Source organism: Physeter macrocephalus, chromosome 8 (assembly GCF_002837175.3).
Source record: "Physeter macrocephalus isolate SW-GA chromosome 8, ASM283717v5, whole genome shotgun sequence".
In the NCBI taxonomy this organism is placed as follows: domain Eukaryota; kingdom Metazoa; phylum Chordata; class Mammalia; order Artiodactyla; family Physeteridae; genus Physeter; species Physeter macrocephalus.
In genome coordinates, this window is record NC_041221.1 from 95,016,408 (window position 1) to 95,040,552 (window position 24,145).

The 24,145-nt window shown below is 39.4% G+C and overlaps 1 protein-coding gene across 1 annotated transcript in view; it reads left to right on the plus strand.

Moving 5' to 3' along the window:
• Positions 1 to 24,145, plus strand: part of RHOBTB3 (Rho related BTB domain containing 3) — a 52,268-nt gene that overhangs the window by 6,906 nt on the left and 21,217 nt on the right. The window contains exons 3-7 of the mRNA XM_007110080.3: positions 1,315 to 1,501; positions 10,168 to 10,322; positions 13,375 to 13,486; positions 15,965 to 16,330; positions 23,360 to 23,472. Of these exons, the coding sequence (XP_007110142.2) occupies positions 1,315 to 1,501; positions 10,168 to 10,322; positions 13,375 to 13,486; positions 15,965 to 16,330; positions 23,360 to 23,472 (933 nt within the window). The remainder of the gene's footprint in view (positions 1 to 1,314; positions 1,502 to 10,167; positions 10,323 to 13,374; positions 13,487 to 15,964; positions 16,331 to 23,359; positions 23,473 to 24,145) is intronic.

Here is a 24,145-nt window from a genome sequence, read left to right on the forward strand (position 1 = left end):
CTTTCAGATTTTTCATCATTAGTGTATAGGAATGCAAGAGATTTCTGTGCATTAATTTTGTATCCTGCTACTTTACCAAATTCATTGATTAGCTCTAGTAGTTTTCTGGTAGCATCTTTGGGATTCTCTATGTATAGTATCATGTAATCTGCAAACAGTGACAGCTTTATTTCTTCTTTTCCGATATGGATTCCTTTTATTTCTTTTCTTCCCTGATTGCTGTGGCTAAAACTTCCAAAACTATGTTGAATAATAGTGGTGAGAGTGGACAACCTTGTCTTGTTCCTGATCTTAGAGGAAATGGTTTCAGTTTTTCACCTCTGAGAATGATGTTGGCTGTGGATTTGTCACATATGGCCTGTATTATGTTGAGGTAAGTTCCCCCTATGCCTACTTTCTGGAGGGTTTTTATCATAAATGGGTGTTGAATTTTGTTGAAAGCTTTTTCTGCATCTATTAAGATGATCATATGGTTTTTCTCTTTCATTTTTTTAATATGGTTTATCACATTGATTGATTTGCATATACTGAAGAATCCTTGCATTCCTGGGATAAACCCCACTTGATCATGGTGTATGATCCTTTTAATGTGCTGTTTGCTAGTATTTTGTTGAGGATTTTTGCACCTATGTTCATCAGTGATATTGCCCTGTAGTTTTCTTTTTTTGTGACATCTTTGTCTGGTTTTGGTATCAGGGTGATGGTGGCCTCGTAGAATGAGTCTGGGAGTGTCCTTCACTCTGCTATATTTTGGAAGAGTTTGAGAAGGATAGGTGTTAGCTCTTCTCTAAATGTTTGATAGAATTCGCCTGTGAAGCCATCTGGTCCTGGGCTTTTCCAGGTTGTCCATTTTATTGGCATATAGCTGCTTGTAGTAATCTTTCATGATCCTTTGTATTTCTGCAGTGTCAGTTGTTACTTTTTCATTTCTAATTCTATTGATTTGAGTCTTCTCCCGTTTTTTTCTTGATGAGTCTGGCTAATGTTTTATGGCATAATTTTAAAATAAAGTGTTTATTTTTAAGTACAGGTGTTGAAAGAGGTTGCTTATTCTATCAGAGTCTCAGGAATTCTCTAGATTCTATTTTACCACTACCTAGTTGTCCAGGCTAAATGAATAAATAAAAAAATTTAAAGACTTGATAGACTTCAAACGTTTTAAATTTCACATAGTTACTTTTTTAAAAATAAATTTTAAAAATGAATTCCAAAAATTAAAGTATAGTAAAAAAGTTAAACTAATATGTTACAGTTTATTTCATGATGGATTTGAAGATAAGCAGACTAAAGATTGCTCTTTACATTTTGGTTTAGGACATTTTTGACAGTGATTGGTACACCTCTCGAAATCTAATTGGAGGTGCTGACATCATTGTGATCAAATACAACGTAAATGACAAGTTTTCATTTCACGAAGTGAAGGATAATTATATTCCAGTGATAAAAAGAGCATTAAATTCAGTTCCAGTAATCATTGCTGCTGTTGGTACAAGACAAAATGGTAAGTATTTAATTTTTTTTTATATGAGAGTGCAGGTACCATATTAATTTTGAATAGCATTAAGCTTATTAATGATTAGTACAGTTTTTTTTTTTTGAAAGCAAAATGACTGTGGGTTTAAATGCCATCTGTTATCTCTTCATTGGATATGATAATGGGACATCAAAGGAAAGTATCACAAACTACTGCTGTGATTCTGATGGGTACAAGTTTGTCTTTTAAACTGCTGTTCTATAGAAGTGAAGGAAGTCAGTAATTGTGTCCTTTTTGATATAGGAGAGGTATTAGGCTGACACTGAGCCCTGGAAAACTCTTTTTGACAATCTAAGGGACTATTCAGTTGGGAAGGATAGATTGTTCACATAAGGATGTGGGATTGGGAGCAGTGTTCTTAGGTAGGTAGCAGTGAGTGAGCTGAATACACTGACAACACCACCTAAGAGAGAGGATTGTTGACTCCGTAGCTGATGGGTTAATTTGGTTCAGTCAATTTCAGTAGTTGCTTCTGTGCATATTATTGGCAGATATCTCAGGGTCAACTCAGAATCCACTTTGAATTGGTGGTATTTTATAGTTCTTAGTGGTTATTTCCTCAGTAAATGTGTCTTAAAATTTCATTTTTACTCCTTTTTTCATTTTTATTGAAGTATAGCAAAATAAAGGACATTAGACTTCACTAATTTTAGAGCACAGTTAAATGCATTTTTGCACATATATACAGCTATGCAACATCACACATCTCAAGATCTAGAACATTTGCCTCACTCCAGAAGCCTCTCATGCCTCTTCCCAGTTGATAACACCCCTCCCCAGAGATAATTGCTATTCTGACTGCTAACAACATAGATTAGTTTTACCTATCTTGACCTTCATACAGATAGAATTATACAGTATGTAGTGTCTTGTGTCTGCCTAATTTCAGTTAGCGTTATACTTTTGCGATTCATCCATGCTGAACTTATCTGTAATAACATTCTTTTTATTGCTGTGTATTATTCCATTGTATGAATACGCCGTGATTTCTTTCTTTCTTTTTTTAAAAAATTTTTTTATTTATTTTTATTTTTGGCTGCATTGGGTCTTTGTTGCTGTGCGTGGGCTCTCTCTAGTTGTGGCGAGTGGGGGCTACTCTTCGTTGTGGTGCATGGGCTTCTCTTTGCGGTGGCTTCTCTTGTGGAGCACAGGCTCTAGGTGCATGGGCTTCAGTAGTTGTGGCATGAGGGCTTCAGTAGTTTGTGGCTCCTGAGCTCTAGATCGCAGGCTCAGTAGTTGTGGTGCACGGGCTTAGTTGCTCCATGGCATGTGGGATCTTCCCGGACCAGGGCTCGAACCCGTGTGCCCTGCTTTGGCAGTCAGATTCTTAACCACTGTGCCACCAGGGAAGTCTCCCATGATTTATTTCTGTATTCTCCTTTTAGTGATGCTTAGGTAGTTTCCTAGGAGTAGGATTGTTGGGTCATATGGTAGGTATGTGTTTAGTATTAGTAGATATGAATAAAGCAGGCCTGACCCTTCTTTGACCGTATGTCCCCTCTACTTCCCTAACTTTCTTTTTATTGCTGGTCATGATTCTTGAATGAGTCATCCACACTTCCTGAGTGCACTTCCTGACTTCCCATTCATTCTTCAGTCCACTACAGTCTGACTTTGACTTTCACAATTACACTGGGTTTGTTTTCACTCAGGGCTGCCAGTTATATGCCTATTGCCAAATTTAATTTACATTTTAATAACAATCCTCCCTTTGAAATTATTCAAATACACCTCTCTCTCCACTTAATAAAGCTACTCTTTCTTTCCTGTTTGTTCTAATTCTCTTTCTTCTTTCCTGGTGCCCTCATCCTCCCTTACACACATATACCAAATCAATACATCCTATAGTTGTTGCCCAGGGGCCCATCCTTTAGCTTCACCTCTTCTTGCTGTTTACTCTGACCATGGACCTGCTAATCTGTTGCCCTAGCTTCCCCTGTATAGACACTGGTGATTACCCGGACTGTTTTTCTGGCTCCAGTCTCTCTCCTGACCCATATCTCCACAGACACCTTCCTCTTTCTACTGAGTTCCCTGTCTTGGAGAATGATGCCAAACCTATCCATTCACCCAAACTAGAATCATCCAACCCAACTTTCGGTCCTATTCCCCATATCCAGTTGACTAAGAAGCTCTTTTGATTTTATATTTTAAATTAACCTCAAATTCATTGCTTTCTTGGACCTAAACCAAGAATCATACCCCTAGACATATAAACACTAATATGTATAAAATAGATAACTAATAAGAGCCTGCTATATAAAAAATAAATAAAATTCAAAAAAAAATTCATTGCTTTCTCATCACCTTCACTGGATTTCAGTTCCTAGGTCTCTCATAGTGACCTTCATTTTGGTCTAAAGAGGCAGTTCCAGATTTGCAGGATCTGAAACTTACACAATTTTAGAGGTCCTTTGTAAGAAAAAAAACTACAAAATTACAGATACATATATGTATACAAATGAATATTTATTTAGAATGTGAAAAGAAAGCACAAGAAATTACAACTCCGAAAAAGCTGTCAAATACCACAGACATTAAAAAAAATTTCTGTTATTTAAAAACCTGGGCCTCCCTGGTGGCACAGTGGTTAAGCATCCGCCTGCCAATGCAGGGGACACGGATTCGAGCCCTGGTCTGGGAAGATCCCACATACCACGCAGCAACTAAGCTCGTGGGCCACAACTACTGAGCCTGTGCTCTAGAGCCCGTGAGCCACAACTACTGAAGCCTGCGCACCTAGAGCCCGTGCTCTGCAACAAGAGAAGCCATGGCAATGAGAAGACCGTGCACTGCAATGAAGAGTAGCCCCCGCTTGCCACAACTAGAGAAAGCCCATGTGCAGCAACGAAGACCCAACGCAACCAAAAATAAATAAATAAATAAAATAATTTTAAAAACAAAAAAACCCTGACACTTCTTTAACATTTCTTATATTTTTTGTGCTCACAGTCTTTGCAGTTTTTCACATGATAAGCACTTTTTGAGATTTCTATAGGGAGAAGAGAATGATAGTTTTTCTTCCAGCGTATTTCTTCACTCTTCACATCTTTGTGTTGCTGGGCACTTCGGTTTTTGTTGTGTTTGTCTTTCAGCTCTGCCTCTTTGTGTCGTGACGCCAGATTAGTCTGCACAGTGGGTGGAAGAAGCATTCCTGAAGGCCATTCACGTACCAAGACAGCTCGCAAACACTTACAAGGAAGTGACTACAAACCACAAATAATATCTCGCTAAACCTAAATTTAAATTCCCCTTAGCAGGATCCTAAAAATGTCCGTGGCTACTCCAGAGCTGCCTGATGCAAGGTGAAGTGAGCTGGACTGGAGAGAGACTTATGTCTTAACCAGACATAATCAGAATATCTTATTTTGCAGATTTTACAAAAGCATATGTCATGTGAAAGAATCTAATGCCTAGGTTTCTCCCAAGGCTTTGGAAACAGCCCGCAAGGAAGGGCCTTGAAACTAAGGCTTCCTGGTAAATCAGCCTCTGGTCTCCTTTTCCTGCTTGGCTTCTTTCTGAAATGAATCCTCTCAGAGTAATCATTCTAGAATATGTCAGATCATGGTACTCAATTCTTTAAAATCTTTAGAAACTTTCTTCTTTTTTTTTCTAACTTTTATTTGCAAAATTTCAAATCTAAGAAACTTGATAAGAATAGGACAGTGAACTCCAGAAATTACAAATACAAACACACACACACACACACACACAACACACACACACTTTTTTTTGTTTGAACCATTTAAGAGTAAATTGTAAACATGGGATTTCTTCAGTCCTGATTAATTAAGCATGTCTCATCTAAGAACAGAGCCATTTTCCTATTACGCATAATGCAATCATCACTCAAGAAATATACTGTTACCTATTATACTATTATTTACAATATAACCCATATTCACATTTTTCCACATATTCCAAAGCTGGTTTTATTGTTTTTTGTTTTTTTAATCCAGGATGAAATTAAGAACTATGCGTTGCATTTAGTTGTCAAGTCTCCCTGATCTCTTTTAATTCAGAACAGTTCCCAATCACCCAGCCTTTTTTGGGGGGGTGGGGTATCTTTCATGACATTTTTAAAGAATCCAAGCCCATTATTTTGCATGATTCCTTCAGTTGTGATAACTGTGGTTACAAAATAGTGATTTCCTATCATTCCTTCTACACTTATTAGTTGGCATTCTTCTGTAAATAGGGCTTTCCCTTTTCTCTGCTCCCACATCTTTCTTTAAGAGTCACTGATTCATGGGTTTGTTTTTTAAATTCAATATTTTATAATCTATTCTTTCTGATACTCCAGTTACCCCAAATTTGCCTAGAGGGAGCCTCTTCATGCTCTCTCCAATTAATTTGAGTCCTTCCTTGCTTTCTGGCACAGATGTTCCAGGCTCATCTTAGGCTTGGCCTGCTCTAGGACCCATGGGCCTCTCTACTTCCGCTGGGGTCCTCCAGCTAACCTCCACTCAGTTGCCCTTGGTCTTCTCCTCAACCCCCTTCGTGAGGCAGTGAGCACTTACATGTTGCTGCAGTGCATGAGGTCCCACCTGTCCTCCCAGCCTCAGCATCCCTCTTTGGTCGTCCTGTGTGTACTGCCTGCAGCCCCTCAGGTGTTCCTAGTTTCTGGGCTGATGAGAGTCTCCTAATGTTTGAGTGTTGCTGTATGTGCACACCTCCCTTCCTCCTCTCTGCCTCCCCCATCCCTTGCTTCCTTCCTTCCTTTCTCCTTCCCACCTCTTCCCCCTCCCCCTCATTATTTCATGATTTCTGTGATTTGTCAGGGAGAGGAGATTGCAGTGTGGGCTTAGCTTGCTCTCTTGAAAGTGGAAGCGATGTCTTCCCTTTTTTCTCACCTTCAGGCCTCAGCATGTGCTATACTGTGTCATGCTCTTAGTGGACTGGCCCTCTGCACAGCCCCTGTCATATCTGCATAGCGAATTCATCCTCACCCTTTAAATCGTTCCCTTTTCTGTGAAGTTTTCCACAATCCCCCAGGCAGAGTTAATTTCTTCTCCTCTGTTCCTATGGTGATTTTGTACACCTTTATTCTAGTACTTTTTTTTTTTTTGTCTGCGTTGGGTCTTCGTTGCTGCACGCGGGCTCTAGTTGCGGCGAGCGGGGGCTACTTTTCATTGTGGTGCTCGGACTTTGCGTTGCGGTGGCTTGTTGCAGAGCTCGGGCTCTAGGTGCGTGGGCTTCAGTAGTTGTGGCACATGGGCTCAGTAGTTGCAGCTCGTGGGCTCTAGAGCGCAGGCTCAGTAGTTGTGGCGCACGGGCTTAGTTGCTCCACGGCTTGTAGGATCTTCCTGGACCAGGGCTGGACCAGGGCTCGAACCCATGTCTCCTGCATTGGCAGGCGGATTCTTAACCACTGCACCACCAAGCAAGCCCCAGTACTTATAATTGTCTGCAGTCGTATCTGTCTTGGCTCAGTTGACTATGAGTTTCATTTATCTGTGTATCTTTATATCCCTGCTATTTGAGGTGTGGTAGGTGCTCAAAAAACATTTGTTCAGTGAGTGAATGAATGGCATTATGAATGATATACAGAAGTGAAAAGATCATTTTCACTAACAGGATGAAATTAATTTACCTTGTAAGATGTGATTACAAAGTAATTACAAAGCTAAATCTGTCTCTTCAACTCAAGGACACGTATTGCTTCTCCCCCCTCCAGTCCCTTGCAGCCTGTGGAACTGTGCTAGGTGTTCTGGTAACTCCTCTTTCCAGCTCCTTTAAGAACAACTTCGGCAAACACAATCAGTCTCATCTCTTTCCTTTGTTATACGTGTTTTGACAAGCTTGACTGTGTGTGTGTGTGTGTCTTCATAATACTTGGCTCTGAATAAATTTTTGGCTTTTACTAAATATTGACTCTATCTATAAAGTAGAAATTTTTCTCCAGACTTGACAAAGGTGTATTCATAGCCTTACGTTCCTGAAAGCGGGCATCCTATCTTTTCTTTTTGGAGCTCTGACAGAGACTAGTACATTGCAAGGCTGGAATTCCTCAAAGGATTTCTAAGAATCTCAAGCACTGGCAAGATTGTAAGAATCACCCTATAGGTTCTCAAATCCATTGCTTTGAAAGAGATGCCATTCATTTTAATTACAGAGTTACATTGTGTTTGCTTTAAAAAAAAATAGACATTTTGTGATAACACCTTGAAAGATAATATATAAGAAAAATAAATAAAAGACTACAGTGTTAGCTAGAAGAATAACACGGATTCTGAAGTTCCAGGACTCTGAGGTAGGCTCATAGGAGTGAGTCCTGAAGAAGGCACCACAATTTAAGATTATATTGGGTCTTCTCATTGTTCCTGATGAAATGCTAAATGTTGGTTTATTTAATCCATAATGTTTTATTGATTCTCCTACCTAATATGTAATGACTAGGCATTTTTCCTTTTGGGTGCAAGTGAACAAAAAAAATGTCTTCTGTGACATAGAGGAGATATAATGATTGGATATAAGGAGGCACTTTCTAGGTTAGTAAGATGCTTGTGGCTACACACAATGGAAAACCCCGCTCAGCTGGGTTAAACCTGACACTAGCTGGATTTTCCCTGAAACCAAGTTTATTTCCTAGCCATTATTTTACATTATGCTCTCTTAATTTTTCACTCAAAACACTACTGACTTTATTTTTATCCAGAAATAAAGTTTAATAAGATGATCTGCCTACCCACACCATTCCAACAGCATAAGGAGAGCTTTGTAGTCATAAGGAGATCTCTGTCTTCAGAAAATCAAAGGCACTGTGTATGAAGGCTTTGTAAAGAATGTGAAATACCAACGTGTTATTTTTCAAGATAGGCTAAATTGTGTTGGTAACTTTATTTGTTCCGAACCAAAAATGATCTTAGAAAAAGTAAATGCAAGAACTCAGGTTAGGATTTGTTGTATAATTTAGAGAAACCCAGCTTTATTTTTAAATCACCACATCTTTGGAATTAATAATTTTTTACTCAAACTAAATTTTTATCTTATCTTTTGATGGCTCTTTATCAGGTAGAGCAAGTAACAGTTTTATTGTTTCTCCATCTCTAACACACAAGGAGACTTGGACAAGTCAGTTAACCTCTCTGAGCTTCAGCTTCCTCCTCTGCAAAATGAGGATGTGAATACATGGTTTCTGAGCTCAAAATGCTTTCAGTGAAGCTAAATTATCTAAGTCGTATGTGTATGTGCACACATGCATGTCACATGTATAGCATGCGCGTGCACTGAATATCCTTAGCATGCACGCCGTGTGTATATACATGTGCTCCATCTCTATGCAGTTCATCGGTAGGACATTTGTTGTGTATGCTGTGGCGGGGAGTAGCCTAAATGCCCTTTCAGGACCACTGTACTTACTCCCTCAGTTACCTGGTCTTTAGGCTGCTGATGGTGAATAGCTGAGTCCCTTTCCAGGCATTATCCCTGTGCTGATAGAAGCTGCTTGCCCAAGGTTTTGCTCCCTCCACAGGGCAGCCCTCCTTTAATTACTGGCTGATGTAGGGATACAGAGGCCCAGCTTTGTATGGAAACCACTCACTCTAAAGGGCCATCTAAGCTCCAGAGGCCCCTGTTGAATGGCTCAGGTCTCTGTTGCAACAGTATTGCAGTTCGAATTCTTCCTCTGCCCAGTCCTGCTTCCTGAACCCTTGAGAAGAGACGTTCCCAAGATCACCATCCAGTAAACCTCCAGCACACCAGTCGCCATCTCAGAGTCTGCTTCTCAGAGAAGCCAGCCTACAACAACATGCTCTTTTGGAAACGGATTTACCCCCTTTTGACTTGGCTGCCTTTTGAACAATGACATATCTGATGATGTAGCATGAAACAAAGCTGGCTGACGAATATGGAGTTGAACATACATTTTTAGCGTTATGAAGGTGTGTCCTTAGAGATGGGTTGATGTACAACCTTCCCAGCCATAGGTCTGTACATGGTACAGCCATGACTCTTGGGACAGTTCACATTTTGAGTAATTACTTTTTATTCCTTCAGTTTTTACTTTTGAAGCAGAAGATAAAAAGTGACTGAATTTGATCTCTGTAGTTGAATGCTTTAGAGTTCAATAATTGAAATGTCTGGATGAATAAGAACGTACTTCATATGAAATTTACAAAGACTGGCAATTTTGCAGCCTTAGAGATTGAGGTCAAGTTGAGGATTCTATGAAAATAAAAGTATAAGATCTATTCAAGCTTAGTGAATATATTTAAAGTTTATTACAAAAAAAAAAGCGCCAATCCATGGTTTCTGTGGGCAGTCAGGTTGTTGATTTTGTATTGATATTCAGGATGTCAAGGTTGTATAAAAGGAAGCAGGCCTGACATTACCGTCTGATTGGTCTAATTACTATTAGAGCCTTGGTAATATTCATTCACCTATTTAAAAATTCTTCTGTTTTCTAAGATCCTATTAGTTCTTCTTTCATTTAAAGCTTGTTTATTTTAGGGACCTTGCTGTTATCACTGACACTTCTTATTCAGAGTCTAGTGAATAGTGGATATACTGAATGGCCCTGAACTGTGATTCTGGCATGAGCTCTTAATTTGCTGTTTAATGTCTAGGTTGTCTAGGTACATTTTTTCATGTTTAATTTCAAAAGTCTTTGTTCCTCATATTCATTTTCTCAGAAGAGTTACCTTGCACATGCCCACTGTGTACCTCAGACAGAGGGAGCTGTGTCAGTACGACGGAAGGGATCCAACTTGCTAAAGAGCTAGGAGCCACCTATCTGGAACTACACAGCCTTGATGACTTCTACATAGGAAAATATTTTGGAGGAGTGGTAAGTGGAAATTCCAGTCACATAAATTAGAGTCATTTGTCAGGTTGGCTCTTTAGCTATTTTCCAGAGCCTCAATTAGAACTTTAGTTTTAAAAGCAGGATTAGTTTTAACCTTGTGAAATAAAACGGGAGCAAATACAAAAAAGGTTTTGTCAGAGTAAAACTCTAATTTTACTTCTCTCTCCAAATGAAACATTTTCTGTTGTCTAATATGATATTTTGAATTTTCCATTTGATGACACTTTACACAAACCCGTGATGTCTGTTTAGCAACTGACATTTTGTCACTTTTAGTGAAAAGATTTAATAATCTTTACATAGCTTGATGAGCCTGGCAACCTGCACCAGCAGGGCCTGAAAGTTCTCCTTCATTTCTGTCTACTACTTGAGAAGAATGATTTTTCTTCGCTATGTGTGCTTCGGCAAGGTTTCATATACTCCTGATTTTGCTGTAGCTCAAAAAATATCCAGAGGAACTACTTGTACAAATGGCTTCTTGTTGGACAGGTGGTGGGGAGCCAGGGTCTGTTGCCCTGTTGCAGAGGCATCCATCGGGTCCTGCAGGCATTTTGAGGCCCACCTTAGCCCACAGCACCTACCCTATGACACTAGGACCGCGTGGCCCTTGGAGAATACCTGTGGAGTTGTATCATTTAAGTACTACTGACTTTGGAACTATCTTTCCAACCCTCTAAGGAGTGACTCCTTTTAACAGACAAATCTAGTAAACATTGACAAGAGGCTTAAACCAAAGTAAACCCTACATTAAGCAGGAGCACTTTGGACTTCTCCTTCAGTTCCCTAGCTCTTCATCAAGTACTTTATCCAGTGTGCCAGACTATTCATTGTATGTATTCATGTCGAAATGTTGAGGTTTCTACAGATGACCAGAGAAATTTCATTTATTCTAGAGTTACTCAACTCCAAATAAGAACCAAAGGTAAAATAAGAACCCAATATAATAGTTCTGATTTCTGTCAAATATAAATGGCTATTATTCATTCAGTAATGTAAAGAAACAATAATATAGCATTAAGGAAGATACACTCACAATTGATGTTGTCAATGACTGTAAGAATCTTCTGTCTTATTTGTTTAGTGATGAGCAGTGGGTAGAAAGGTAAAGAGGGGTGAAATATAATTTTTCTGTCAAGCTGATTATATTGTAGTGGCTTAACAAAATCTTAGTTTGTTCTAAGAATTTCACATTTCCCTGAAATTCCTAGGGAGTTGTGTGCGTGTCGGGGAAGATAGTTTGGTTTCATTTGTTGGAGAAGATGGAGCTCTTGGGGGCCTTTGGTCTCCTGGTTCCCCTTTCCAGGTTCCTGACCCTGAAATTCTCAGGATCACTCTTCCCATTTCCCAGCTCCCACTTTCTCTTCTTTCCTCTCATTGTTTCTCTTTGTTCCTAACACCTAGTGTTGGAGGCATGATGAGAATTGAAGATGTGGTCGAAGTCAGGAGAAAAACTTGGCAGTTTCTTTTTTTGCTAACTCAAGACTTAATGAGAATATGAAAATAAGATGAGAAAGATCTCGTTTTAGACTCTTGAATAGTTAAGTACAACTGGGATCTTGAGTGTGAGAAACAATGGTGTTTGCAGGAATATGGATGGAGTGATGATGTCAGAGTGAAAAGAGCATTTTACTATCTTGTGTTTAAGAGTCAGGGAGGAAGAACTGTGCAGTGTTACCCTCAGACCTGGGCAAGGGTGGCATGTGCCCTGGAGCTCTAGAAAGCCTTATCTGGTCCTCCTCCAGTTGCACCCCTTCCCATAGGGCATGAGTTGATGGAGCCATGGGGATGTGCCCACTACAGCTAGTAGCTCCCTTCCTGACCTGCATCATCCATGTGGTAGCCACTAGCCACACGTGGCTGTTTATATTTAAATTAATTAAAAAATAATTCAGTTCCTCAGGTGCACTATCTACATTTCAGGTACTCTATAGCTACATGTAGCTAGTGGCTACTGTTCTGATGATTAGCACAGATGTTATAGGACATTTCCATCAAGACAGAGCAGAGAGTTCTGTGGAACAGTGCTGTGACCATGCTCCCAAACCCAGGACCCCAGAATTCTCTGACCAGCTGGCTCTGAATCTGTTTCCCAGATCTGTACAGGCCTCTTTCCTGGGTCTGTCCTCCTGAAGGTGGACTGCATGGCTGGTGTTTGTACACCTAGTCCTGAGTGGTGGCTGAGGGGTGACTGCATATGAGGAGTGGGGGAGGGGACAGTGGATGGAGCTTGGTTGTATAGGTGTGGATGTCCGCCTGTATGCACCAGCCTCCTCAGGTGAGGAGGTGTGCGGTGGAGGATGGGGAGAGAAGAGGAGGGGTGGTCTTGGGTCCCAGGAGTTAGGGGCCAGCTCTCCCTGTGCTGCATGAAACTCCGAGGACTCTAAGAATTTAAATCTGAACCTGACCTTCCAGGCTTTAATGATGACATACTGGTCAAAGCAGGGGGATAGAATATATTTTACATAACAGTTTATTTTCTTGATTTACAATGCTTAAATATTTAGGTATTGGTATGTGGACCTCCATTTGTACTTTTGCCCCAGGCCTCATACGCCTAGAGCTATGTAAGTGCATGTGGTTAAGATTTTTAATTTATAAAATAAATGATGTATTTCAAAGTAACTTATTCAGGAAAAAAAAGTAGAGCACGTGTGAACTTTCCTAGTTGATGTGGGTATGTGTGACATAGAGCCAGATCTGTTCTTGCCTTGAATTTCTCTAGTATTAGTTGCTCTGGTTGCCCACGAGATGGTTATTGGCAGTCACACAGTTGTACTGCTTGGCTTTCTTGATTATTCAAGAGAAAATACAGTTCCTGCTTGATTGATAGTTTATTTATGTTTAGACAAGGCACAATCTGTTCTACTTGAAAGATTTTTTTTTTTAATAAATTGTTTTAAAAGTGTTTGCTAAAGCATACATGTGGTTGGTACTGGCATTAAAAACACTTGGCAGATGTGGTTTGGGGTACAAATAATCATGTCAGATACATCATTTCATTGGAGCTTTAATTAAAATTTGATTCATGTTTTAGTTGGAGTATTTTATGATTCAAGCCTTAAATCAGAAGACAAGTGAAAAAATGAAGAAAAGGAAAATGAGCAACTCGTTTCACGGAATTAGACCACCTCAGCTTGAACAACCAGGTGCATTTATTAGCCAATGTCTAGACATTCAGTTGATATTTATTGTAGATCATTTCACAAGTCACAGCAGTTGTTCTCAATTTTGAGTGTGTTCAGGACTCATTTGGCATTTTGATTCAGTAAATCTGGGATGGAGCCTGAATCTGATTTTTAAACAAGCTTCCCAGATGATTCAGAAGCAGGTGGTACCTGGACCACATTTTGAGGACTGTTGTCTTAAAAACTTGAGTCTATGGATTCTTAAAAATAGTGTGTGTGGTAGAGAGCTGTTCTAGATTATAGTCTAATGAGAAATAACCAAATGTAATGCATGAAACTTGAGTGGATCCTGGTTCAATAAAAACATCTAAAAGATGTTCTTGGGACAGTTGGGTAAAATTTCAATATGGACAGGAAATTAGATGATATTATGGAATTACTGTTAATTTTCTTATGTACGATAACAGTATTGTGGTTAATAGAAGAATGTCCTTATTTTTAGGAGATAAATGTGAAAGTATTTAGAACTGAACTATCCTGATGATTACAACTTACTTTTAAATGATTCGTGAGTGAGAGAGGGAGAGAGAAAATCTAGAGATAAAGCCAAAAATGACAAAATATTAATAATTATAGAATTTAAGGGGAAGATACATGTGTGCTCATTGTATCATTCTTTCAACTTTTTTGAATGTTTGAAAATGTTCATAATACAAGGTTAGAAGACAGTAGTTAAAAATAAATAAAATTACATCAACTGTTGTCAGAATTTATTGCATAATTTTGTGATAGCAATGGTAGACTAGTACTCAATTCAGATCAATTAATTATGGATATTATTTTTAAAAGGTACTTGATAAATATCTGTTGAATGAATGAATGTAAGTTAACAAACCAGTAAAGTATAGATTTGTACAGGAAGTCAATTCCAAGTTTTAAAAAATGTGGATACATAGACCGTTAAATTGACTTTGCACTTTGTGGTGTGCACAGTGAAAGGGGCGACATGGTCTGTTATGTAGCAAACACTGGAGCCTTAAGTACTTTCTGGATGAGAAGAGGAGTGGAGAATAGCCAAATAAATAATATTGACAGATAATTTCTTAGTTCCTATTAATCAAGAAGAGAAAACATACCAGTTCTTCAGAGAAAGCAAAGCATTTCATGTCATTTAGCACTAAAAGGAGTTTCTCCTGTGGGTCTTCATTTGGGGACGCTAGGTGGGATTGTGGGCAGGGCCTTCAGGAGTGTCCTGTCAGCAGTACAGCCTCAGCTTCCACAAGGCTGTCTCCTGTACCCCTTCCAATGGGAGAGCTGTGGAATTGCACTGATTATAACCCAGGATCCAGTCTGGGTTCACACGGAACATAACCCAGTCTGGGTACACGTTTGTTCTGGTGCTGACTTGTTCTAAGGACAGATCCTGGGCTCTGGGGCACGTGGCTTTCAAACTGTTCTCAGACTTTAAGGGTCTGTAAGGTGCCTCTGGCAGTGGAGAGGAGTCTGGGTAGGGTACAGTGCAGAAAGAGCCTGGTCCCCAGCCTACCTTGTTGTTGTCCATTTTGTAGACAGGATTTTTGCTTTAGAATAAAGAATTTTTATTCCTGAAGAAATTTGAATTGCACTTGTTTAGATGGTTGCATAACCTTCAAGCAACCCTTCACAGATCACACTGTCCTCAGCGCAGCTGTTGCAGAGAGTTCACAATTAGGACCTATGATGAGGGCCTAGGGTGTGGTCCTCTCTGTGGAGGTCCTGCATTGATGGAGGCTAATCTAATTTTGTTAGCAATCACACTAGGAAATGGAAGGTAACATCCCCTCTTGGGACTCAGGGAGCCTAGACAGCAATCTCCCTGAGGTGTGCTGAGGGGAAGGAGCTGGTTCTCGGGAAGCATAGTGTTTTACGAGGAGGAAAAAAAATTTTAGCATCAGAATAAAATGTTCACGATGGTTTCAAACAGTAGAGTCTAAGACTCTGAGCCCTAGATTTGAACGGCTGCAGTTTTAACAATTTATCCCTCCACCTCCACTTCTAGTCCCAGAAAGAAAACAACTTCAGATGTGAGGTTGGGTTCTTCAGAACTTATTCAGTAATTTCTTTGAGTTTTTTTATCAGGTGAAAGTAAAGGATGATGACAACCAACATACTAAAAATTCAGTATTTGGAGAAAAATTTTATTTTGGGACACACATAGTGAGAAATGCTCTTTATGGCATTAGTACATTTTTCATTTGCACTACACAAAGTAAATACAGTATTTCTGTGCGTCTGTTTTAATCCCTGGATAATTAGTTTATAGGTGTTCATAATTAGATTAAGCTATACAGAAAGTGCTGTTTTATAGGTCAAAAATGGCCAAATATTGGCAACTTCATATAGTTCAACCTAATAATACTAAAAAATATTGTTTTGCTGTGTTTAAAATAAACCGGAAATGATGGAGGCCCATAGACCTAAAGAATAATTTATTATTAATTTTTTTCTTCTTTGAAACAGAAAAAATGCCTGTCTTGAAGGCTGAAGCATCACATTATAATGCTGACCTAAATAACTTGCTCTTCTGCTGCCAGTGCGTGGATGTGGTATTTTACAACCCAGACTTAAAGGAAGTGGCTGAGGCCCACAAGATCGTTCTCTGTGCCGTCAGCCATGTTTTCATGCTGCTTTTCAATGTGAAGAGTCCTGCTGACATTCAGGATTCCAGTATCATCCGAACTACCCAGGATCTCTTTGCTATAAACAGAGATCCTGCGTTTCCCGGTGCTAGCCAGGAGTCTCCAGGCAACCCACCCTTACGAGTCATTGTTAAAGATGCCCTCTTCTGTTCTTGTTTATCGGACATTCTGCGCTTCATTTATTCAGGTATCTTGTCAAATGGTTCTGGCACATTATCATAAGCTTTTGAAATGAAGTATGGCCTGTGGTCTCAGGTATACTGGTTGGTTTTACATTTCTCTTCTTCCTACCATCTGAGGTGACAATTATACATGAAGTAGTATTTGCTTTATCGATAGGAATTGGTCCAAGCTTTCTGTCTCTTTACAAGTTTCCTCGCCTTGGTTTTTTTGGTTTTTTTTTTTGCAGTACGCGGGCCTCTCACTGTTGTGGCCTCTCCCGTTGCGGAGCGCAGGCTCCGGACGCGCAGGCTCAGCGGCCATGGCTCATGGGCCCAGCCGCTCCTCGGCATGTGGGATCCTCCCGAACCGGGGCACGAACCCGTGTCCCCTGCATCAGCAGGCGGACTTTCAACCACTGCGCCACCAGGGAAGCCCCCTTGCCTTGGTTTTAAATCTACTTGTAAAAACAATAATCTCTTTTCCTATTGAACAGCTATGTTAGTATTTTATTTTTAAAAAACTCCAAAATGTAAAAATACAAGAATTTATTGTCCAGTTTAACTTTAAAGAAATAAAAAAGTTCAAGTATATATGAAAATAAGTGTCTTTAGCTACTTATTCATTTGTTTTGTTTGTTTGACCCAGATTTTGGAGGGAATTGAGGAGAGAAGTTAGCACGGTCATTGCATTCAGTTTAGCAACTAGAAACAGTTGCTAAAGTTAGTCTAAAGTTAGTTCAAGCCGAGATCTGATCAACTTTGGCAATGATTATTTTAGACTTTACTTCTTTTATTTACTGTGCTCTTTGTAAGATTCAGGTCATCAATTGTTTTTCTTCTTATCCTTTTAAAAACTGAGTAGCATGTATATTCTAAAAATTAGGCTCTTTATGAGTTATTTTAGCGGATGAACTGAAGGTCTCACATCTAAGTGTCCTATATAAGAATGGAAAAGAATGGATGTAAAGTGATTTTTAAAGTAAGCATCTAAATATACATTTTCTGAAGATTTCTCTCTTTTATAAAAAAATGATTTATTTATTTATTTATGGCTGCGTTGGGTCTTCGTTGCTGCGCGCGGGCTTTCTCTAGTTGCGGTGAGTGGGGGCTACTCTTCGTTGCGGTGCGTGGGCTTCTCATTGCGGTGGCTTCACTTGTTGTGGAGCACGGGCTCTAGGCGCACAGGCTTCAGTAGTTATGGCTCGTGGGCTCTAGAGCTTAGGATCAGTAGTTGTGGCGCACGGGCTTAGTTGCTCCACGGCATGTGGGATCTTCCCGGACCAGGGCTTGAACCCGTGTCCCCTGCATTGGCAGGTGGATTCTTAACCACGGCGCCACCAGGGTAGTCCCAGATTTCTCTCTTCTTAAATTTTCTTTTTCTACTTGGAATCATGTGCTGATGAATTCTTAGACTGAGGTCGATCCTTCTCTGTAATGTGTCTGGAGAAACATTTATGATCTGTTTTTAGACTTCAGAATTGGAGATTGATGACAAGTTTATAAAAGTTTGCAAATGAAGAAAAAAGTATTATTTAGCATCAAAGATTTGGGTAGCCTTCAGTTGAAATGATTGATGTTAAGATTTCCCTTTTTTTCATTTGGGTTGTTTTTAGTTTTATAAGTTAAAATAAAAATTAATGGTTGTGAAAAATACTGTTGCAGCATGCAGATTTAAGTGGATTACAAATATATGTATTGGAGTAGAATGTGATGGTAGGTATTAAATCCATTGTTCAGTGAATATTGGCTTGGAAAAGGCATAAATAACCACTCCTAGAGAGCATACCAGCACAGTGCCTTCAGCATGGAGGCTTCTCTGTAAGTGTTGGTTGAACTAGTGAGTAGACTCTAGTAGCTGTGAATCATCATATGAATAAACCAGATAAGTTAGAGACTTCATTTAGTACTACGGATTTTTATGTTTAAACTTAGAATCTCACAGTTCAGAATTTAAGACTAATTTTGAAAAACCAAAATGTTTACATGTTAAATAAAAAAATGTCTAATGATATGTTAGAGAACCATGATGGAAGTGTTTGGCTTTTCTTTTCAATGAGTTTGCTGTTGAAATTATAAATCATTTAGCAAGTTTCCCACAGTATCCATTAAATACTTTCAAAGGCACGCAAACACTTTGAGGTCAGTTTTATCCTCTTTAATATGGTAGCAATAAAATAGCTAGATGTCTCTCCAGTGACAGAACCTGCTTGTCTTTCTCCTAGGGAGTAATTTTTTTTAATTGTAAAATTAATACTTGCAGATGGTAAAAAGGGGGAAAGAAAAGAAAAAGTTATCCTCATCCCCCAGTCCCCTTCCCCAGAGTCCATTATAACTTTTTCATGTGTTCACTCTAACACTTTTTAAAAGAAATTAATATATTGAGAAACTTGCATTAATGAAAATGTAAGTTTTGGTGATTGCTGTTTTCTGGGAACCACAGGTAGTTTCCATGGCTGGAGCATAGAGTGGGAGGTGATGGCTGGAAGGAGCTGAGGCTGGCAAGGCCAGTAGGAGCTCTTCCTGCTGTCCTTAGAAGCTGATCTAGAATTTTATGCATGATCAGACTGGGCTTTAGAAAGATCATCTCTGGTGATGCTGGGAAGATGGAGTAGAGCAGGCAAGACAGGAGTCCAGTCAGAAGGCCCTGTTACTCTGGAGCTCAGCCTTAGGAAGGCCAACATTCTGACAAGAGGTAGTTGGTTGGTCTTATGGCTTGTCCATCATCTGGACCGGTGCTTTTCAAACCTTAAAGTGCATACAGGTCATCTGGTGATCTTGTTAATGTACAGATTCTGATTCAGTGGGACCGGGGTGGGGCATGAGGTTCTGCATTTCCAGCAGTCTCCAGGCAATGCTGATGCCATGGACCACAGGTAGCCGCAACACCTGCTCTTGGAAGAACTGGGACCAGCCACAGCAGATAAGGGCCTGGAATTCAGCCCAGAGACCCAGGAGAGGAGCCCAGTTATTAGTCTCAGGGCACAGGGTCAGAATGGAGTCAGCTGCAAGGCTGACTGATGCGGAGCTCTCTGGAATTGGGGCTGCCTGTGCCTTCTTGTAGCCCCTGCCTGAAGTTGGGGAAGGTGAATGCTTAGCGGTTGGGTGGAAACTTAAGTGAGCCTGGGAATAGTGATTAGAGGGCAGGAGGGGCATGATGGCCTGGAGGAGTTGCTGAGCTACAAGCCCTTGACCAGTTCAGAGCACAGGCTTCATAGTCTGATACTGAGCTGTTTTCTGCTCTGAACTCTGCTTGTATGTGACCCAGTCAAGAGGTGGTGTCAGGTATGAGCAGGGCCACAGGCCATTGACCTGGGGCTACAGGGAGACCCGGATGTGGGCTGAGGAAACCGGAAAATAAATGCTTCAGCAGGTACCTGTTAATTATTCTTTAATTATTTACAAAGTATAACCTTAGACTCAAGCAAAATGATATTGTTTGCTGTGTTTAAAAGACATTAAAGCTATATTTGCACAGTAAAGACAATTTTGAAAAATGCAGAAAATTTGTTAAGAGAAGAAAAATCAACCAGATTCCCATTCTCAAATGTCTAAACGTTTATTGATGTTTTGTTTTACCCTTTTAGTCTTTCTGAATAGGTTACTTTAAAAAAAATTTTTTTTAATCAAAGCAAACTAAAATATTAAACCTAATTTTATTTTCTTAGAGACTTCAATAAAGAGGCCAGGCTTGTGTGTTTGTTTGTCTTGTTGTTGTTGAACATTTAAAAACTTTTGAACAGAGCACAAGTCTTAAGACCCAATTACACACTGGTTTCCTCACAGCAGCCCAGGCCTGCCCGCGGGTTATGTAGGGAACCGCGGAGGACAGGAGCCAGTTGTACTCACGTCAGTTGGGCTGGGATGCACAGGCAGAACTCCATGACAGGGCGTGCTTGGGAATATTTGCCCTGAGCAAAAACATGGGCTGAAAAACCCTATTAAACCTATCTCCTGCTTTATAAAAAAAAAAATGAACCAAATTACAGACTGTCTTAATTCTTTTTAAATAACATACTTCTTTTTTTTTAACCTTTAGGAATTTGAAATTTTGTAGGTATTGTGTCACCATGGACATTTGGGTCCTGTATTTAGGAAGGGCCTGTTTAATCCTCTGGTTAACACTTTACCCATATAATAAAGGCTTCTGTTTATTTTCCTATTCCAATTTCTGAGCAAACAGACACAGTGAAAGTTGTATGTTTTGCATATGTTAATTTCCTCTTGGAAACTGCTAACACTGCATAATGTCTGAGTACTTAATGACTAACACTGAAGGAGGAATAATCTGGAAAGTGAGGCCAGCAGCTTCCTGGTCTTGAGGAGTAATCCTTAAATGGTGTACAATTGTAACATTCTTACAATACACTACACAGTCTTTATGCTGGCAAATTCCTGAGTCAGGAGATCTCGGATGGTGAGGAATTGAAGTCTTTGTAAGAGCCTCAAGAATTTAGCTTTGAGCTCTTCCTGCCACAGATGGCCCTTAGAATTTCTCATCACTTAATGAAATGCTGCCAAAGTAAATGAATCTGTGGAAATAAGCATAGTATTATCCAGCTCCTGAAATTTTTCTGTACTGCGTGAAAACACAGCTGAATGCACATGGGTAGACCATGCTCTCTAAGGGTCTAAGTAAATAGGTGCTCTGAGAAGTTAACTGAAGAAAATCAGTCAGTTATGCAAGACGAGTTCTAGAGCTCTGCTGTACATACAACATTATGCCTATTGTTAACATAATGTATTGTGTACTTAAAATGATGTTAGGAGGATAGATCGCATGTTAAATGTTATTACCACACACACGCACAAAAAAAGAAAGAAAAGAAAATCTTAGTCTGACTATTGCTTTATTAGGACCTAAGTGTCAAAGATGGTTTGATTAGCATTTCTAATTATGAAAACAGCCCAATCATTAGAGTGCCCTTATGAACTAGTCTTACTTTCCTTTTCAGTTATTGGATCTTTCTGTGTCTGTTCTCAAACAGATTGGTGGGCTGTAGAGATTTACCTGCTACTAATCCCATATATTTATATTTGATGCTTGCTTTCTTTCAGATACTCTTCTGAATGGAGATATATTGTGTAGATGTTCTTTAGTTAATATAACTTTACTTTTAAGAAACAATATCTGTGCTGTCCTTTAACATGCATGAGTATAGACAGTCAAAACTACATACATACACTGTTGCATGCCACTGACCCTGGGTTTTGATAGGGGATGAAATGTCTAAAGGAAGAGCAATAGTTGTCAGCTCTCAATACACGTTAGAATCACCTGGGGGGCTTTTAAAATTGATGTCTGGGTCCCAGCCCCAGAAATTCTAATCTAACTGGTCTGGGGATAAAACCTCCTCCAATGGTATTTTATAAAAGATCTCCAGGTAAATGTAATGCACAGCTAGAGGTGAGAATCACTGGCATAGAGTGAATTTTCTTGATTTGGGGTCCCTTGGCTTCTAAGGGGTCCTTCTACTCCTAACATTTTAAAAAAATATTTTTAATTACCTTTTTTATTATTTTTTTAACATCTTTTTTGGAGTATAATTGCTTTACAATGTTGTGTTAGTTTCTGCTTTATAACAAAGTGAATCAGCTATACTCCTAACATTTTTATACAGACTGCAATGTCTGTATGTGCAGACATTGGAAATTGGAAATTGGAAATTTTCGGGAGTGGTGAGCCAAAAATTTATCAGATTGTGAAAAGAGTACGTGACTTTAAGTTGAAAATCATTAGTTGAGGAAGAGGAAAACTACTACACTTCGCTTCTGTCAGCATTCTTGTCAAGGGCAGGTAAGGAGAAGTTTAAAGATAGGCAAACATGCTAAGTACTGCAGGGCTCAGCTGTATTGAGGCCTGAGATCAACTGGACTGTCAATTTGACTCTTCAGATGAGCTTTGGATCTCCTTGGTACAGCCTAGCTGCAATTGCCTGATCTCATTTGTTCAATAAAAGTTTATTCTGTGCCCTCTCCACTCCCCAGTTTTCATGAAGGCATCTGGCAAAGTTCTGGGTACATGAAGGAAAACATCAGAAGAGCTAGATTGAGAATAGATAGAAAAGAATCTCGAGTTACCCAGAGAGGTGAAGCGACTTGCCTAAATTAACACCAGTCATTACTGGCAGAGATAAAACTAGAAACTGGGTCTCCCAGTTGTGTCTACACCTTTTTGAGTTATATTTTTAGGAGTTAGGACTTTCTATAAGCCATGGGATGGATAGGGGTAATCTCAAAATACACTTTTGGAAACTTATCAGCATTGATAACAAGATACATTTGATGGGGAAAAGGCCACCGGGGAGCAGGGAGGCTGGGTAGGAGGCTGCTGTAGGCCAAGTGAGAGGAGTGTTTGGGGAAAAGGGGAGCTTTTGCTGACCCTGTGTTTTGTAAGACACGGAGGAAAAGGGGCTGACAGAAGTGAAGTGAGCCTAGAAAGAGATGGCTTGAAAGTGGGTTGGGGTGAAAACAAGGGAGGAAGGGACCAGGTGGGGTGATTTTTTTCTAATGTCACCGTTATGTAGCTCATCAGCAAATTATCGAGCTCCCTTCTTCAGGTTGGTTCTGTAGACTTGGCTCTGGAACATCCTACTCTGACCCTGACAATTCATGAGCTTCTGAATACATTCTGCTCCTCTGCCTGATGGTAGTCACTGCTCTCCATGATGAGTATGATTTATTTAATCCAACCTTAGAAAGGACCACAACTACCTCTTACTCAGGGCAAGTAAATAATTTGGGTTTGGACCACTTGTGACGGGAACTCATATACTAGGCATTGATGTTATCACTAGCTGATCACCTCCTATAAAGAGATAGTAGCTGTTCGGGAAGAAGGACTCCAGGTTTTGAGAAATAATTTAGGTGAAGGCAAACTTTTTTTTTTTTTTAATGTGAGAGCTGTTTAAATGTTTTAGTGTAATTACACGGATATATATTTGATAAATAAAAATTAAAAGAAAATACTAAAAAAAAGGAACATTGATACCTAATTAAAAGATTTATTTTTATTCCTGCTCTAACAGAAAATCCAATGTATATTAATTTGTTCACAGGCGCCTTCCAGTGGGAAGAATTGGAGGAAGATATCAGGAAGAAGTTGAAAGATTCTGGGGATGTTTCAAATGTAATTGAGAAAGTTAAATGCATTTTAAAAACACCAGGAAAGGTAACTTAGTTTATTGTAAGTTAGTTTACTTTGACTTTCTCTGAATTATAACTGATATACTATGGATGAATATACTGAGTCGTGAAGAGTGTCAATAATATATAGTTTTCCTTAAGTATATTTTTTCCGTTTAAATATTTTAAATATAAACACATGATTTCTCGCTATCTCTAATTTTAATTCATGTAAGAATTCAAATATGTGTGAGTCATGTCTTTAAAATGTTAGTCTGTGAATTCTATTCTCTGAGACATTCCCCTGGGGCTCTGGGAATATGCAATCTATGTCAAGAATGAAGGGCTGTTGAATTTGTCCAGTTACTGTTAAGCTTGCTGTTGGGGGATGCCTTCTCACTGCTCACGATTTCACTCCAAACAACTTTCAGGGGCAAGGCAGTTTCTGTGTGTGTCTTTTTCAATCGTTCCGAGAAATCTGTTTGACTAGGTAAACAGTTAAGGATTTGTTTCTCACCTAGTATAGATTTAAAATTATACATTAGGTTCAAAGATTATAAAAATGCAGACTTTGTATATGGTCATAAACTTGTACACATGAAAGCTCTAGTAACTGAGATTGTGCAGAGTCTATAAGGGCCTTAAAAGTAAGTTTGTTAAATTTTAAGATGACTACATTATACAGTTTAGCCAGTGTATTCTTATTTCAGATTCTGTGA